We start from the raw sequence: 14,700 nt of genomic DNA, 5'->3' as shown, positions 1-14,700 counted from the left end.
TAAGAGAGTAGTGTGTTGCTTGACTTAAGCACACAATTAGACGAAGTCAACTGAGCTTAATTTATGATAGATTTTTGTCTTTATTTTCTTTAGTCAATGCACTAGACCTTTGTAGGTCAATGTGTGCTTGGCAGTGTTTTCAAATATTTCTAAAGGTTGTTTCATACAAATTAACACTTTTTTCAGAACATGGAGCTGTTTGGAACTGACTGGGAGATGTTTGAAGGTGTGCCTGAAGAACCTTATGGAGTTGAAGTCCCAGAAATTGAGTGCCCGCTGACTCCAGCTAGTATTGAAACTGTACAGTCCATGATCAATCCCTCTGCATCGTCAGAATCATTTGGCAGAGACATTTATATATCAATGGTTCGGTGCATTGAAAGTCTATGTGTGACACAAAGAAACATCTAAGATATAATCAGTCCTTGCAAAAGATTTAATGGAATGAAGTTGAACATTTGCAAACAGACACAGTGCGCTGAGATGTGATTGTACGACTGCAAGCGCTTGCAATAGGAAAACAAACAGTGTGATGTGTGTCACAGTCATGGTGGAATTTCACATTAATGTCAAAGTTCTTCTTTTCACTTGGCAGAAGGGGCTTGTGTCCCTGTTCGGTGAGCCACTGCATGATTCGTCCAACAGTCAAACTTTCTGGAGCAATATTGTTGTTGCTTGGGCCATCTTGTTCTTAAAAAAAGAGATTAAATGTGAGTCTGGATAAAAAAAACTATTAAAAAGAGGCTGCCTTCCTTTAGTTTTCAAGTTAATTCACGAGTTCACACTTACATACAATTAGAGGGGGTAAAGTATAATGCGTATTTGGCGTGCTGTCCGGAGGGAGGGCTCCGAGCTCGGAGTTCGGCCCGAACCCAGAGTACTCCCCCCCGTATGTAAAGTGGTTAGGACTAGAAGGGGTGGTGGAGGGACGCTGCTAAACTGTCAATGAAATGAGGTGAGACTGCTGAGTCTATATATACACATTTTAATCATTGATATTGAGTGGTCTCCACTCATGGTAATTATCTGAACGTGCTCCTCCCGAACTTTGTTAATAAAACATCATTACAATTAATACAATCCCTCAATTAAATCAGATTAACAGGTTAAGCATAGCCCCTTTTTGGGTTGGGAGCAGGGGGTGTTAAAAGCCCTGGCTGTCTAGTTTATGGCTGTAAAATTTCATGAAGCAGTGTTATTCTAGGTCATAATATTAAATATCACATTTTACATCAAGATTCTGCAAAAGAAACGTTAAGAATGTGAATTTATTGGAGTATTTAAATTCATAGCTAGTCGTTTCCACTGTGCTGTATAAAAATTACTGCAAGACAGCAGAAGAAAAGCTTACTACTTCTATATTATTCAATATTGGCTAAAACACACCAGAATCCTCAATTTCCTGAAGGTAGTCCTGGAAAAAGTTCATGATGTTTGTTTCCATGCGGTGTTTGGCAGAACCAATCTCACGGAAGACAGGGCGGCTGTTCTCTAGAATGAAGACTGCATCCACCTTTAAGAAGAAGAAAATACATTTCAGTCTGCATTCAACAGTAATTCTTGCAGAAAACATAAATGCTTAATTAAAAGCAAACAGAAACCCATGTCAAGCTACTAGGACGAGTTGTTACAGTCCCTATGAAGAATCTGCACTTTTTTGGAACGAATCCCCACATCCTTGAGGAGCCTGGTTGTTAAAGTGACTACAAATGAGTATGCCAGCCGTACAGTTCTGCCTCGGCTGCTAGCTCTGTGTACTTCTGGCTTTTCCATTCATAAGCCCATGGTACTGTAAGCACCAAGATGTACAGCGACTTCTCTAAGTTGACCACAAAATCAGGTCTGGCCTAAGAGTGGTTGAGACAAGAATGTACCTTATCATCTTCCCCTGTAACAAACAGTGGTTGGCAAAGGTCTTGATGGGTCTTCATGATCTTTGGTAGTTCATAGAGCTGCAGGCCTTTTCTGAGCTGGTCGAGCATTGGGATGAGTGTCATGGTGGAGTAAAGTATAACAGCTCTAATAGACAATATAAAAGTGTTTCATCAGGAGAATCTACTTTTGTGGTAAAACTGTTTACTGTAGAAAAAATTAGTCATCAGCATTTTTTTTCAAATTATAATTTGGTGACATTTGTAGTAGAAATTTTAATAGTCATTGATCCCAAACAGGTATCAGAAGAGAAAGAACCTATTCAATGTATAAAAGTATATGTGTGTACGTGCTTGTGCGTGACGTTTCAGGAACTTATGGGACAGGACCTCTGACCTTAGGGACGGTCAGTTTTGGCCAGTTTATTTCAGTACCAGTTTGTGTCTTTAAGTAGAAACTGAACAGCAGTAAGGACCTTATCTGGGTGGGTGAAAGTTACAGCGGGTGAGGAGGAACCTTAAAAACAGTATAAAGGCTGTCTCATATCTTCCTGTTGTGTGTCACTCTCTTGCACAGCGTAACTTCTGTGTACTAGACTGAACCTATTCTTGCAAGAATAAATACTTTCCTTTTTATTAATTTGACTCTGAGTGTCTCTTACGCAGTGATGATGTTTAACAGAATTTTTGCCACAACACATTTAAAAGTGGTTTTACAACATAGCTTTGCAAGAAAAGAATTCCAAATCAAGTCACAAATTGTTGTACAATACTCCCTTGCCATAATGAAAACCAAAAATGTTAATATACCTTATCATGCTGTCCCTTTTATCCACAGACACAATTCCAGTGTATCCACAGGTCACAATGTCATCAATCAGGTCGCTGATGTTGTCATCACTGGCGCTGTTTATCTGAAAGTTGATCGGTGTTAAGTGAAAGTTGTTCTCATTGCATCATTGTGCTCTACAGTCAAACAAACAAGTCATTAGATTTGTGCAATCCATATCATAATGAAGTTAATACTATTATTGACCTTGATAAAATTGGACTTACCTTTACAATTAGCTGTGACAGTTCTAAATCTGTGACATAACTGGCAGACACTTGAATACTGTCAGAGTCACCAGAGCAGAGATATCTGAAGCACCACTCACGCAGGAAGTTAGGGCAAGGTCCGCCTTGTGCCAGACTAGCTGCCATGACTTCTCCTGCAGTCCTAATAAACGAAAGAATTAAACAATTGAAACACAGCATATAAACTAAAGTAGTACTGCAATTAATACGATTAAAGACAACATGCAAAAATAACTTAATTGGACACCTGAAGTTGTTACAGTCCAAACTGTTAAGGCAGTAAACAGGATTCTTCCCTTTCTTATCTGGACCTTCAACAATGAGTGTCTTTTCTATTTCTACCAGCATTTCTGGAAAACAACAAATACAAGGTCTCTTCAATGTTAATTTTTTCATCCAATACGTGTCTGATTTAACAAATATGGACATACACCTGTACCTGTGAGGAATTCTTTGGTAAGGGCACCAGTATCAACGCCTGCCTCGGCAAAGAATGTGACCTTAAGTCTACATTTGGGTGAGGTCTTCTTCTGCCGTTGCCACTGTTGCATGCCTCTGTTGTAGAGATCAGTTCGCGACACACAGATGGAAAATGTGTTTGTCTCATCAACTTGACAACCGATCCAATTCAAGATGTCCTCAGAACTGGAAAAAAAACAAATACAGACATTGAACATTTTGAATCACAACTAAATCTATGAGTGGTTTTAGGATTTCATAGGTGTTTGCTACTGTTTCTAAGGGTGGTCGTTAGGCCTGGTACAATACTCGCACATCCTCCTATACTGGTGACGTTCTCAGGAGTGAGGCCTCAATGCAAGTCCAAACGGGCAAAATATCACAAACATACCATGTTTCTGGATTACTAGATTTCTCTATGACCACACATAACATCACTTTTCAACAGGAAAAAGCTAATTGATACTGCAGTATCTCTTTAAAGGTTTATTGTTCAGATAACATCATTCACCACCATAATTCCCTAATATAAAATTTTACCTTAGGTAAAGGTACTGATTGGATTACTTGACTCATGGTCATCATCATCTGAAGTTCTGCACACAAAGAAAGCAGATTGTCCTGAATTAACAATAAACAATTACATTTAAAATTTGGCAGGAAATCTCCTTACATCTAATTTATTGTCAAATCAACATGGTATACATAAAGTAGCACTGAAACCAACATTACCGTAATCCGCAACTGTCTGCATGGATCTCAATGATGTCAGGATGAAATGCATTTGTGCACACAGGACACTCAGCTGTCTAACAAATGAATTTACAATGCATGTGAATAAAGTGTCACACTACTCCTGAAATATAAGAAAACATATCTAAGCTAAAGAAATTTAAAGAGCACTTGTAGAGCCTAATTTATAGCACCAGCAAAGTGACATGTATAACACCATGACCTACAATTGGTGCAAAGAAAATACCTTGGAAAAGACCAATCACAAGTTACAATGCTGTTTTTGCATATATTTGCGAGTGCTGATAAATGGCATTTGTAAATTAGGCTCTTAACTTAAAAATAACAGCAAAAAGTATCTTACCTTGTCTGTCTGGTAGCAAAGTGCAGCTGAGAATACATCATCTTCTTCCTTGCAGCTTTCCTGGGGATGAAACACAAAACAACACTCAGTACACAATAAAAACATGTAATTTTTCAATCCAATAAATCCTGAAATAATGGCTAAAAGACCAAGCATACTTCTTCAGCAGAATCACACAAATCTACAAGTTCTTTCTTGCATTCCTTAATGTGTCCTGGAAGAATCTGAAGCGGAACCATTTTCTTGCAGGTTGTACACTGAGCTTTGGGCATCTTCTCAAATTCCTTTTCGTCTGGTGGTAAAGGAATTGTATCCAGTTCTTCTTGTAAAGGAGCAATGTACATTGTGTATTTTCCATTCCCGCTCACTGCTTTTAGCTGCTGGCCGGTGTATCCATTTAAATCTGGAGGGATAACAGCCAATCTCCACTGCCCACCCCCACCTAAAATTGAACAGTAGTAGACTAAATATAGCCAATCTGGATATACAGCAATTACTCATCTAGGGAGTACACTGAAACACAATTTGAAACCATGGACATTAATACAGTGTACAGTCATGGTCAGGAATTGATGGCACCCCTGGTAAATATGATCAAAACTGGCTGTAAAAAATAAATCTGCATCATTTATCCTTTTGATCTTTCATTCAAAAAATGGCCAAAAATCTAACCTTTCATTGAAGTAAAAGAATTGAAAGTGGGGGGAAAATCACATTATGAAATAAATGTTTTTCTCCAAAACACGTTGGCCACAATTATTGGTATCCCTAGATTTTTTTACGAGTAAAATATCTCTGAAGTATATTCCCATTAATGTTTACCTTTTTTTAGCACACCAGGGTGACTAGGAACATGAAACTGTCTAGCTATGACTTGTTTCACAGGAGTTTAAACACAAAGGCCAAATTCCCTTATTCATCCATCACAATGAGTAAAACCAAAGAATATAGTTCTGATGTGCATCAAAAGATTGTTGAGCATCACAAAATAGAAAGTGGCTGTAAGAAAATAGCTAAAGAATTGAAAATCCCCATTTTGACCATCAGGGCAATAACTAAGAAGTTACAATCAACTAAAGATGTTATGAATCTGCCAGGAAGAGGAAGTGTGTCTATATTGCCTTAATGCACGGTGAGGAGGAGAGTTTGAGTGGCCAAAGACTCTTCAAGGATCACAGATGGAGAATTGCAGAGATTACTTGAGTCTTGGGGTCAGAAAGCCTATTTAAAAAAAAATCAAACAACCCCTACATCACCACATGTTGTTTGGGAGGGTTTCGAGAAAAATCCTCCTCGCTCGTCCAAAAAAAAAAAACTCCAGCATATTCAGTTGTCAGAATGACTGGAACTTTAAACGGCACAGGGTTCTGTTGACAGATGAAACTAAAAAAGAGCTTTTTGGCAGCAAACACGCTAGATGGGTTTGGTGCACACAAGGATAAAAAGTACCCCATGTGTACAATTTAATGTACCATTGGATCTTTAATGTTGTGGGTATATTTTTCTGCTGGAGGTCCTGGACTTCTTGTTCAGATACATGGCATCGTGGATTCTATCAAATATCAAGAGATAAAAAATCAAAACCTGACGGCTTCTGCTAGAAATCTTATGGCCATGTTTGGATCTTCCATCTGGACAACGATCCAAAACAAATATCAAAATCAACACAAAAATGTGTTACAGAGCACAAAATGAAGCTTCTGCCATGACCGTCCCAGTTCCCTGAGCTGATGAGTGGAGTGAACTGAAGAGGAGAAGCACCAACATGGATCTGGGAATCTGCAGGATCTGGAGAGATTCTGTATGGAGGAATGGTCTCTGTTCACCTGTCAGGTGTTCTCCAAACTCATCATACATTATAGTAGAAAACTCAGAGCTGTTATCTTAAAAAAAGGAGATTGCAAAAAGTATTTAATAAAAGGGTTCCAATAACTGTGGCCAACGTGTTTTGGAGAAAAACATTTATTTCATAATGTGATTTCCCCTCCACTTTCAATTCTTTTACTTCAATTAAAGGTTAGATTTTTGGCAATTTTTTTAATGAAAGATCAAAAGGATAAACGATGCAGATTTATTTTTTATCATATTTACCAGGGGTGCCATTAATTCTGACCATGACTGTATATGCCTACATACCTGTGGACTTGTGCAGCAACCAGCCACCACAGATATTTGCCAGTCTTGGATATGTGCTCAAAAGCAAATTTGAAAACTAAAATGACAGAAGCATGATTAAAACTGTATCAAAATGATTTTTATTTTGTCATACTAATTTATTACATCAAGCATTAATATGAATTGTAAGATGGGTGTTTTTAATCTTTAGATATTACTTTAGGCAAGGCAGTTAATTAATGATTACATACCTCTGAATGTGTGATGTTTTCATTAAGGGCTAAAGAACGTTTTCCAAGGCCAGCCAGTATAAGCTGCAGTTCCTCTTCTCCATTTGGTGTTTTTTCACGTTGTTTTTCAAGAAGAAAAAAGTTCACCAAAAAGCTCTTTCCAGGTTGTGTTGGTGTATATGGTGCAAAACGCTTTTTGCCTCTTGCCTCCTTTCGAAAAAATCCAGGAAAAGACCTAAACATATAAGATGGCAAACTATTATTCTCATATGTTATCATCCATCAACACAGAACAACCTAACTTAAAATAGTTACATTCTCAATTACTGATTATGTTAGGGTAAATAAAGTTTACTTTATGTTTTTATCCAACAGTGGTAATGACAGCTCCATAAAATATTCAAAGCGAAATAATCTAATGTTGAAAATCTGTACCCTCCCCCCCTTTTGCTTACATTAGAATCGGGGGCCTAGTTTGTCTAAAAGTACCTACAATGGGCGTGCAAGTACAAAATGAATGCAGACAAACGACCCATGTATCCTACCGAGCCATTTCTTGTTTCACAGATTGTCCAAAGTCATTGCGCTGAGGCCTCACTGTCGGCACTGACTGCGCTCCCTGTCCAACAGCAGCTTCTCCTGTAACTGCCCTGACTGACTGGCCTGACATTTACCGGTACACTGTTTCTCAGCAGCAACACCAGGTTTTGGGCTGTGCTTAAGATGTCTGTTAATTGGACCTGAGTAATAAGAAAGACAATAACTAAATGCCAAATGTCATAGGTATTTCTTAGTATTGTTAAGAATACCTGCAAAACCCATTAATCATAGCAGGGCTTGTCAACGCCCGGGTCTTGGTCCACATTCAGACCAAAAAGCAATCTCGTCCGAACCCATGCAGTCCATACCTCCTGCGGCTGGTCTCAACCAACTGACTGCTGGCTAATAATGCCATATATCCCACTACAGTGGAATGCATGAATGTACTGATGACCTTGAATGACTGGTTTTGAATAAATGTTGCCATTACTTATCAATAAGTTAATGAAACGTTATTTTATTACCCTCAATCGTTCAGGTCCTCTGGTCGTGAATAAAAAGCAGATACTGAACCACTGAGTCAAAAGTTTGTATTAGCACATTATGCTCCATTAACATTACAATGACTTGCTGGTTGACGTTAACTCATATATCTGGCTCGTTGTTAACACTACTGATTTGGTCGACATTGCTAAACATATGATAACAGTACAGTTTAGTTCTAACATCACTAACTATAACGTTACTTTCACACGCTAATCAACGCTAACGTCGTCTAGCACTAGTTACCAGCGAGTAAATATCGTTTGCAAGCTAAAGCAATAACGTCTTTGAGTTGCAGAAATGTATATCATTATAAAGTGCTATCAAAATAGTAAAATCGTATAAAAAACAATAAATAAACACGTTATTTACTTTACCTGTGATGCTGAGCCTAGGCTAGCAGCCTCAGGTCGGTTGTTAGCCATATTTCGCCTTTGACGCATGCGCGTTAGATGGGAATCGAGGTTCGATTACCTGCCCTGTGAAGGCAGTGACGTCATTTTCAACTGTTCTTTACTCGTACCAACAAACTTGAATTTGTGTTCATAGAGAAGAATTCGTAGTCGTAGAAATCAGAGTTGTACTCATGAATGTTTACAGTCATAGCTTCTAGAGTCACACTCGCATAAAAACACAAATGTAATTTTATTGACTCACGTGTATGAAAACGTAATTTGCATGCCTAAGTTAATTTACGCACAAATGTTTACAAATACGAATACGAATGCTTAAAGTTGTGCATACATCTTTTTGAGAGTAATCTTACCCCATAAAACAGCAACTCACCACACAGAGTGCATCCCTGCAGACCATCGGCAAGACATTGAAGGGAACTGTGGTAATTCTCAACACTCACAGTTGTAGGGTCTGGACCAATCAGACACACACTAATTATTCATATTCACTATATTTAATGAATATAAAGGTCTACGAAACTCTCCCCCAAAACTAACCTCACAAATGAAGTTACTTTGTCAGCCGGGTTTCCGGTTACAGAACACTTTAAGACTGATAACAGACTTTACGACCTCAAAGGAATGTGGCCACATGCGCCACATGCTTAAGAGAGAGAGACCATCTTTAATTAAATAAACTTTGCGGTGTTACTCTGATCTATGAAGGAACATGCCTCACAGAAACTGTGATGATTTACTGTCTCGTGTACTATTAGGTATAACAACATGGTATGTTTGATTGGGGTGTATGTGGTTGAACGACCACCCAACGGTCAATATAACCTCACCTGTATCATGCTTCCTAGCAAATTAATCCTCATTTAATGACACACACTTTGATGTACATCACCTTCTCTTAGAATGCAATGTGAATTTGTTATGTCTATTTGAGCTTGAATGAACAGTCTAAGCATGCTGGGGACAAAGACCATAAATCAACTAAGAGCCGCTTCCCCTCTCGGACATGTCACCTTACTCATAGGTCCATTCAAACCTTAGGGGTTGGTTCTTTCTCAGGGTATATCAGAGGCAGGCAACAGTGACCGCCCTCTCTTAGTTTTTTCATCCAGCCATAACACTGTTCTGGTGAGACTGGGGAGCCCCCTCCCCCTCCACGGGGGCCCCAGGGCCCAGCAGGCCTCGATTCCAACCAGATCCGGCCTCATGGAAAAGAGAGAAGACTCTCTCACAAAGAACCAAGGACAATCTCAGGAGTTTTGGAACAAAGACTCCAACCAACAAAGACTCCAACCAACAACGACTCCAATCACCCATCCTTCCGACTTCCTCACTTCTCCTGGGTGCTCGGCGTGGCCTCAACAGAGTCCCAGGCCTTCACCAAACCAGTCATGCGTTCCTGGAGAAAGAGAACGCTCAACCAACTTCCACTTGACACTGCCGTAACCATCAACGACTCCAATTTTCAACAACTTCAAGAATTGTTCCCATTACAAATGCAAGTATTCAATTCAATGAAATGTGAAAATGAAATTCTGATGGTTCTTCTCATAGACCCTCTTCCGGTTTCCAATTTCATCCTATCACTAACCTATTTATGTATTCATGTGTGTATGTTGTTTAGTTTATTTATATTCATATAAATATCTATATTTAGTTAATAAAACTTGTACATAATATGTATTTGGTTCTGTTTTGTTTGCAATACAAGTCACTTTACGATCACGATTTTTGCTACTGGCTCAAAGTACTGTACAGGCGAAGAAATAATTATTCTTCGGTGGCCATGGAAGATACCCTTTATAAGAATAAATTAATAATCAAAAGAGTTCGTTGGAAGAACTGATTAATTGATTGTAATATTAATTCAGCCACATCAAGTTAATCCAATTAACTGACCCAAATATTTATAATTAATAATAACAAGATATTATTGATTATTAATATTTCCAAAAAGCTGAGTTCCTTACATAATGGTGGAGAATTTTAAGGCATCGTATTAAACATTGTATGCAAGCAGACAGTAATCAATCATATGTTGTCCCATAAGTTTTATTAACATCTCATACATGCACGTACAAGTTTCTGAGTAAATCAGCAAAACTATAGCTTGAATATGCCTTCCTACGAATGGCAGAAAGTTCACAAATGCTATAATGCATATTTAAATCGTACGATAAGAAACTCCTGATATTAGCGAAGAAAGCCTAATTTCAGATATAAATCGAGCATAAGCCTTCTCTGACGAAGAAATCTCAGATTAGCCGCGCGCATAAATGGTACCAGAACTAATTAACCTGATATGGACGAAGAAATCTCCATTTTCAGCATTTTTGAATGTGATCTGAGCGATGTTCCTCAATCACCGATTAAGGCCTTATTATGCGTTACATCATTGTATTCATATTAAACCGCTGAAGCGCTCATATGAAACAATCGCGTCGAATTAGTGGTATAAATTCTAGCTTAGCTAACTAGTAATTTGCCATTGTCTGAGAAAGAACGGTGCTGTTTTGATTTGTTAAAAAGAGTCACTCACACGCAACGTCGTGTCTAAGCGAGAGACTCAGTGCAAACTGTCAGCACAGCTCGATCGCTGCTCGGAACGATCTGTGTTGTTGGTTGGCATTGCGTCCGGAACGCGAGCAGGCGTTCCTATCTAGTTTTTCTGACAACAGCACCAATCTCACAGACCCTCGTGTAAACAAGCGACGGTTGTAGCCAATAGCTCCCTCAATCCTAACTTACACGCATGACTTACAAGTAAAACCCTCTACCTCGAGTGATAGTTTTAGCACCGCCTAAAAACTTAGACACGTTAGAGCGTAAAGTGTAACCTTAAACCAAAGACTATAGATTTTGCGTGATTTGAACTGAGTGATTTGAACACGAGTAATGAGAGTCAAAGCTCTTCGAGGCTTTGAATCAAAGGAGTCAACTGAGTCACAAATGACTCTTTGTTTGAAGCGCCCTCGCTGGCGACCCCTGCTGGTCAAAACAGTGGAAGTGAAGCGGAAACTCAAATCAAAGGAAAACCTTTTACAAACCAATCGCAAAGGTTTTATCAAAAGGTGTAATCAGGTAATGGCAATCCGCGAGCTACCTAATATCGTTTAATATGAGGTGTCTTTCAAGGCATAATATCTTAGTAAACCGTAGGGCTCGTTTTATGAAAGCTTGACTTGAAAGTCAATCAGATCCTTTATCAAATGCGTCATTAAATGTGTACGAATCTATAAAGTGATACGAGATCACATAGAGACCAGATACACAATGGTTCACGAACCGTTGAAATTTAAAACAATTTCGAAACAGCTATGACGTGTAACGAAGCCCAGCTTAATAAAATCACGTGACCTTAGCAGTGATACACTCCGAATGATTTGAGACGAATGATTCACCCTGGTGTCAGAGCTTCACGAAGCACGTCTCATAAGAGGGTTAAACCACCCTCTTCTCTCTCTCTTTCTCTCTCTCGACCCCTTCCTCTTGGTTTCACTTTCAGATTGAAACCCAGATACTTTGGGTTTTTATTTGTGTTTCTTTTATTTTTACTTAAATCTACCCCTATTTTATTTTGTGTATTTACACCTGTTGAGCCTGAATAGTCCTATTCAGTTAAATTGAATTTAATTAAATTGGGAATTTAATTAAATCAATTTGCTTAGTCAAGTTCCCCTCTAGTTACCAGAGCTATGAGAACACACAATGTTTACATACATTTTTTTTATTTTTTTTATTTTTATTTCAATTTTGTTATCTACGTTTGTTTCAGCCTGAATTCTTATATTCAGCTAAAGAAAAAAAGAAGGGCTTAACTAAATTTGAAATTTAATTAAATTACTTGATACGCTTCCCTTTCCTTTTAGTTTTCTTAGAGCTATAAGGACGTTCTAACTTTACCTTTACCTTATTTTAGATCACTAGTCACTATCCTCATCTTCTCTCTCTCTATAGGATTACAATATCTAGCGACTGTTGTTTCCATAGCGAGTTACACAGGTCATTAATATCCTACTTCCTGTCTGTGTTTTACCCATCCTCACTCCTTAGCACCAAGCTAAGTACATGAAGTACGGCTAAACACAAACGCACAGTAGGCCCCAGACAGAACTGGAAACACTTCCCATTGTTTCTTCTTCTTCTTTTGGACCTTGAGATGTCTGATGTGTCCCTGGTAGCTTAGTCTAACAGCAGCATAACCCATAAGTGACTCCTGTTTCCCTATGTCTCCTAGCTAGACCTAAATAGGTAAAACACTCCTTTCTTCCTCTTCTTTTCTGGTTTCATCCCATTGTTTTATTTTGGTTTTGCTCTATCTGTTACTCTCGTAGCACAACATGTGAGAAGAACCATCAGCATTTTTGAGTAATAGGTTATGACATGTAAGAGCCCAGTCATCAGTCGATGCTGCTTAAAGCATGTCAACTAAGATACTCAAAACTTTTTTTTTTTGTTGTGTGTGCTCACCAACACTAAATTTTAGCTGCTCCACATAGCCATTCTCCCACACAGATAGCTCACCACCTCTGTAGAAACTTGCATTTGCCTTTGCCATTTCTCTCTCGTGTTCCCACAAGTGTTCCAGTAGGCCTCAGACACCCAGCCCTGCCACCAGGACCACCTGAAGACCCGGCAGAGCAGTGTCATGGACATCCTTCAGCCTGAAGCAGGCAACGACCTGCCACGGCAGAGGAAGGAACAGTTAGGCAACAATGAAAGCAGACGTCTGACACCCAGCCTGAGCCACCAAGAGCTGACCAGCATTATCTTCTCCTTGGCCATGCTCCCGCAGGCCTCAAACAGGAGGTAAATGAACTAACGCTGCCAGCCACAGGACTCCACAGAGAACGAACCCTGCTCAACGGGAGAAGGCACAGGACAGATGCAAGGACCCTGACAGAGCAGAGCAACTGAAAGAGATCATCAGTTTTCAGGCGGACGACAGCTCTGAGCACCTGCAAACCGAGGGGTAAAGAACTGTTTCACTCAAAGAACTTAAAGAAATGGTTGAACTCAAAGAGAGCTAAAGCCATCAATGTGCAGCGGAAGTCCGAACACTGACTTAGTGATGCTGTAACATTATTGACGCACTCCATGTGGTCCAAAGAGAGCTGCAACAGTCCAACCCACTGCAAATGGACCACACAAGAAAGATGGACCCTGCTGACCTTCACATTAGCAGCGTAAGCTTCCCCAGCCCTGCACAAAGGGGGGAGGAGCCAAAGCCCTCGGCTTAACACTTCACCAGATAGTGCCCTGAGAGCCCCTGCAGCTGCAGGAGGAAAAGGTAAATCAGACAAACCCTGAAATGGCACATGAAGTGACACTCAACAATATCAAGTGAAAGGTCAGAAACATCCCTGCCAATCTACGAGACATTGATTTTCACCTGCAGTCTCCAACCGGTATGGCACACCGAGACAGACTCCATCTGATCTGGACACATCCAGCCCAGCTGGGCCCTGCCCAAACACGAAGCAGGACAGACCTAGAAGGCCCTGTGCTACCACCACCAACTCCGAACGAGTTGTCTGTGGAACTTACAACGAACCTGTGACGGAGGAGGACACCAGCTTCAAGAAACTTTTCCTCCAAAACCAGTTAGTCACCATATTTTCACCTGCCCCCACGCAATGCCCACTCAACGATGTGTGACCTGATGCGGAAGGCCTCTAACACAGAAGGCCTCCCCAGAAAGGGTTCCTAAGACCCCATTGATCCTGAACTGCAAAACCAGAAGCCACACAGCATGAACACAATGCAAGACTCTGCTAAAAAGTCCCTGGTCAGCATAGGAAATAAAACTTTTAAAGTAGATGAAAATGGGTGCTCAAAGAGCAGCAAGACTCTGCATTAGTAAAAATAGAATTTTACTGATATAAAGAAAATCTTGAATGGACGTGTAAGCCTCACCTGCCAACAGACTATGCACAACTCTTTTGAAACAAACATTTGCTACATGCTGGTTGAATTGGCACTGCTACATTAGTTTCCATGACAATGAAGGGTTACAGGAAACACTAGCTCCAAATAGGGCATACCTTGACGCCATAGTGTAGGAAAACCACCTGAGTTTTAAACTACTGTTAACCTACAGGCGTGCATTTGACCATTGCGGTCCAACTGGAACACAACATGCGATACGCATTTTGATCACTGGTTGCTGGCTTGTCTAAATGCAGATAAAACGATAGCGGGAATTGACATCTCTACTGTAAGTGAAAGAGTCTTAGATTTCCAACTGGTATCAGTAAGTTCAGCATTAAAGCGTAAGTCTGTTTGACAAAGGAATCTCATCTCAGCAGCTTGTAAACTGTACCGTTATCTATCCTGCTTTGGTTAAAGAAATCCAA

The 14,700-nt window shown here is 39.7% G+C and overlaps 2 protein-coding genes across 2 annotated transcripts; both read right to left on the bottom strand.

Annotated features, from left to right (window-relative positions):
• Positions 1-498: 498 nt before the first annotated feature.
• Positions 499-3,622, bottom strand: LOC143751712 (G2/M phase-specific E3 ubiquitin-protein ligase-like). The gene is made up of 8 exons (XM_077244363.1): positions 3,388-3,622; positions 3,196-3,298; positions 2,928-3,090; positions 2,682-2,785; positions 1,875-2,019; positions 1,480-1,513; positions 790-889; positions 499-690 (listed from the first exon to the last, which is right to left on the bottom strand). The coding sequence occupies exons 1-8, from the start codon at positions 3,497-3,499 to the stop codon at positions 585-587; spliced, it is 867 nt and encodes a 288-aa protein (XP_077100478.1). The 5' UTR covers positions 3,500-3,622; the 3' UTR covers positions 499-584.
• A 326-nt stretch (positions 3,623-3,948) lies between these two features.
• Positions 3,949-8,418, bottom strand: LOC143752275 (uncharacterized). Its single transcript, XM_077245413.1, has 7 exons — positions 8,309-8,418; positions 6,870-7,083; positions 6,640-6,715; positions 4,662-4,945; positions 4,504-4,563; positions 4,140-4,216; positions 3,949-4,003 (listed from the first exon to the last, which is right to left on the bottom strand). Exons 4-7 carry the CDS (start codon positions 4,845-4,847, stop codon positions 3,949-3,951), a joined length of 378 nt encoding a protein of 125 aa, XP_077101528.1. The 5' UTR covers positions 4,848-4,945; positions 6,640-6,715; positions 6,870-7,083; positions 8,309-8,418.
• Positions 8,419-14,700: the final 6,282 nt, after the last annotated feature.

This window comes from Siphateles boraxobius, unplaced genomic scaffold (assembly GCF_051911475.1).
Source record: "Siphateles boraxobius isolate OS27281-9 unplaced genomic scaffold, OSU_SipBor_1 26, whole genome shotgun sequence".
In the NCBI taxonomy this organism is placed as follows: Eukaryota; Metazoa; Chordata; class Actinopteri; order Cypriniformes; family Leuciscidae; genus Siphateles; species Siphateles boraxobius.
The sequence above is the reverse complement of the archived record's forward strand: the minus strand, read 5'-3'. Positions and strand labels throughout refer to the sequence as shown.